The sequence below is a fragment of the Sinocyclocheilus rhinocerous genome, unplaced genomic scaffold (assembly GCF_001515625.1).
Source record: "Sinocyclocheilus rhinocerous isolate Xijiao unplaced genomic scaffold, SAMN03320098_v1.1 scaffold4583, whole genome shotgun sequence".
Classification (NCBI taxonomy): domain Eukaryota; kingdom Metazoa; phylum Chordata; class Actinopteri; order Cypriniformes; family Cyprinidae; genus Sinocyclocheilus; species Sinocyclocheilus rhinocerous.
Genome location: NW_015645570.1, coordinates 66,983 through 70,669, shown reverse-complemented (window position 1 = coordinate 70,669; position 3,687 = coordinate 66,983). Strand labels below are relative to the sequence as shown.

General features: G+C 39.5%; 1 protein-coding gene and 1 long non-coding RNA gene across 2 annotated transcripts in view; one reads left to right on the top strand and one right to left on the bottom strand.

Moving 5' to 3' along the window:
- LOC107706812 (opioid growth factor receptor-like) overlaps window positions 1-3,239 on the bottom strand; it is a 9,437-nt gene extending 6,198 nt beyond the window's left edge. Inside the window, exon 1 of the mRNA XM_016510646.1 lies at window positions 2,876-3,239. Within this exon, the coding sequence (XP_016366132.1) occupies window positions 2,876-2,980 (105 nt within the window). The 5' untranslated portion in view covers window positions 2,981-3,239. The remainder of the gene's footprint in view (window positions 1-2,875) is intronic.
- Window positions 1-3,687, top strand: part of LOC107706813 (uncharacterized) — a 22,938-nt gene that overhangs the window by 11,640 nt on the left and 7,611 nt on the right. The window contains exon 2 of the long non-coding RNA XR_001636185.1: window positions 990-993. This is a non-coding gene — a long non-coding RNA (uncharacterized LOC107706813). The remainder of the gene's footprint in view (window positions 1-989; window positions 994-3,687) is intronic.

The window sequence follows — 3,687 nt, the reverse complement described above, 5'->3', positions numbered from 1 at the left end:
AATGTGCGCCGCTGATTTCGGAGACGTGAGCTCCACGCGATCAGCTCATGTTTCCCGACGAGAGCAGTCTCGACTCAGCTAGTCCTTCTGACATGTGCCGCTGGCGCTGATGTCTCTGTAGTGGTTAATCATGAGATATAATTCATTTTGGGTAAATCTAACAGGTAATCTTTGATCTTTATTCTATTAATCTATTAATATGTTAAAATGAAAATAAAAAGAGGCAATACTGTTTGATATAATATTTCGTTTCATTTTAATGTAGGCTATATACATTCCCTGAACTACATTTCTGCGGCTATTAATATGTTTAAATGAAACAAAAGGAGGCAGTGGTGTTTGATATATTTTGTCTTATTGTAAATACAGTGAGGAAAATTGCAGTAGCCGAGGCGAGCTGACTGACGTTATCAAGTACGCTGTGTTTTGCAGAATTACTGGACTTGTGTCGTCCCGTCCGCGGGAGTTCATACTCCTCAGTCGAACTCGCGAAGTCCGAACTACCGAGGATGCCAGTCCGACATTTTTGTACTTGCTATTAAGAAACGCGTGCAGACCTAAGTCACCAGACTATTTGCCTAATCTTCTTGGTCCTTTAGACCGCGATGGAAACGCAGACAGCAACAGGTCCGGGGAAAAAAAGTTCCTGGGACAAATTGTTCCTGGTAATTTCGGTGGAAAAGCGGCTTATGTGTCCAAGCAGCTAAAGCTGTCTTTCACTCAAACGAATACAGGTGATTCAGTGAACCACACACTTTGATTGTGTTTAGTCTCATATAGACTGTTTGCTCATCCCAGTCATTGTAGGAGCTTCCTGTGAAATTTCTACTGCACTGTACAAAGCTGCTCAAGCGATTCAGCAAAGAATTCTCCTGGCCAACAATTAACAGTATGCATTTTACTCTATAATAAACCATTTTTAAAAATCCTCCACAACACCAGCTCAAATTCAATTTAGTTAAATACAACTAATGCGTTACACAACAGAGCTATGTATTTTCAAAGATCTGTGTTTAAGTTTAGCTATAGACTGATGTGAATGCACTGCAGGTCAGGGTCACACGGGGTCAGATGACCTCCAAGACCACCTCCTCAGACGCCACAACACTTTTGATGAACGGCCACTCTGTTTTTAATTTAGTCACTATCAACATTTGTGAGATTTATTCATTCAAAACTGTTTTGAGGTTTTCTCTGGAAAATAGTGATCCATGACATTTTGTGTGTGTGTGTTGATTTGTTAATGAGCATTTTTATTTTGAAGTAAACAGTTAAAATTGTACCCTTGGGGTAAGTTGAGCCACCAGAACTGGCACAGAAGGACCCTAGCAGTGTGCTGTTGCATGTTTCAGACATCTTCGCTCTGGGTTTTAGACTTTGCTGCAGCCTGGAATTGAACTGCTGGTTTTGTCTGGTCAGAGGAGAACTGGCCCCCCGACTGAGCCTGGTTTCTCCCAAGGTTTTTTCTCCATTCTGTCACCGATGGAGTTTTGGTTCCTTGCCGCTGTCGCCTCTGGCTTGCTTAGTTGGGGACACTTCATTTCCAGCGATATTGTTGACTTGATTGCAAATGATTGCAAAGATACTATTTAGACTGAACTGAGCTGGATGATGACATCGCTGAATTCAATGATGAACTGCCTTTAACTGAAAAATTAGTGTTTACTATTGTTATTTTGCATTATTGACACACTATTTTCCTAATTAATGCTGTTCAGTTGCTTTGACACAATCTGTATTGTTAAAAGCGCTATATAAATAAAGGTGACTTGACTAGGTTAATTGAGTTAGCATTCATAGCGTTGCTAACTTGCTATTATGCCTCTACGTCATAGAATCATTTTACCTTTTAAATTAATCTCCGTTACTGGGATTCTGCTTTGTCTGTCATCGGTTATTTATCTAAATTGTCAAAATAAAATCTTAAATAGAATAGTTAATTTAGTATTGTACAATAATGACATTAAAATCAGATAAATATTAATAAGAATTTCATCAAAATTATTTTATACATTCCATAAAAGTTTATCTAGGAGGGCTTCTTATTCCTCTTGTAATATTTTGTGCTATTTAACAATCATAGCTCATATTATTTCCTATATGAACACATTGGCTGATGCATCATTTGCACATGCTAACTTGTTTCTAAATATGTTACATTTGTAAAGGAAAGTCACATTGTTCTTGTCCATCTTACCCTTATGTAAAATATTGTAAGGAAATATTATGCTGTATCAAACTGACATTTTTAGGAAAAGCAGGAACACAATGCTGCATCTCTGAAGGCTAAAATCCAGTGGCAAGGACTCAAATGATTATAGGCCTTATTCGATATAACAGTATTAAACAGAGTCACACGGTCCGGTCTAAAAATCCAATGTATTTTGCATTATGCTTATTGTTAGGGTTAGCGTCATGAGCAAATGCTGTGAAAGATTTAAATATAGCAGACTGAAGGTGTTTCAAACAACTTGCTATCGTCTGTGGCCTAATGTGACGTCCAGCAGATGATGTGGAGATCGGACGCGAGTGACGCACTTCCGGTCAGCAGCGCTGATATTAAATAACTAGCTAGCGTGCTATTCTATCAAACACAATCAAATATTAGAAGTAAAGCACCCGCAAATAAATAACCTCTCAAGGGGGTTTATAAACACATCCCCTCCTCGAGCGTTAGCGATGGTAAGATGCGCGTGGAGTTAGCGGAGCGTCTCACACCCGAACACAAACAAAATCAAATACACGACTGCTGCGAGAAGCACAGCGCACGGTTTGTGTGTAAAACCCCACACAGAGCAGCAGAGGCAGAGGAACGAGAGAGAGTATAAACCCCACACAGTTCACAGAGGAACGAGAGAGAGAGAGAGAGACGTACGAAAGCGGGCCGTGTTTTCTTGCTGCGGCCGGTGTTCTCCAGCTCGTCGCCGTCGCTCTCCGTGTCCCAGGTGGAGTCATATTCACACACCAGATCGTCGTCCATCCCTGAAGATCATGTGAATGGTGATAAATGCGGTCAGTAAACTGGAGTGGGATGGGGATCCGCACAGCTCCATTAGATGTGCAGTGCTCGGCGGCCTGACTCACTGCGCTCCCCACAGTCACTCCCTCACTCTCTCTCTCAGTGGAGTCTGGCCTGTACACATATACACTCCTGTTCTACAGCATCATTACATGGGTGTCAAACTCACGAGCAAGCTAAGTGTAACCTTATGTGTGTGTTTTTTTATTTTTTAACCATGCTGTACCCAGGACAGACATGCTCATAATGAATCCAGAATGAGTTTTGCTTCTTTTATCTGTTTGGATCAATCCATTTGCAAGTTTTGTTTTATAGTGCAATACATTGTAATTAATATCACCTAATCCAGCATTTTTTTTTCTCTTATAAAATAAATTGTTGCACTGTAAGACACACACACACACACACACACACACACACAAAATACATGATTTCTGAAATATTATCAGGGAAAAACGACTTTTAGATTATGGCAAGCCGTGTTAACATTTAATCTATAAACCGCACTAGTATCTAATTTAACGTTACTAGTACTTATTTTTTAGATACTAGTATATTTTCCATTAGATACTTGTACTTATTTATTAGATACTAGTACTTATTTATTAGATACTAGTGCTTATTTATTAGGTACTAGTACTTATTCATTAGATACTAGTGCTTATTTA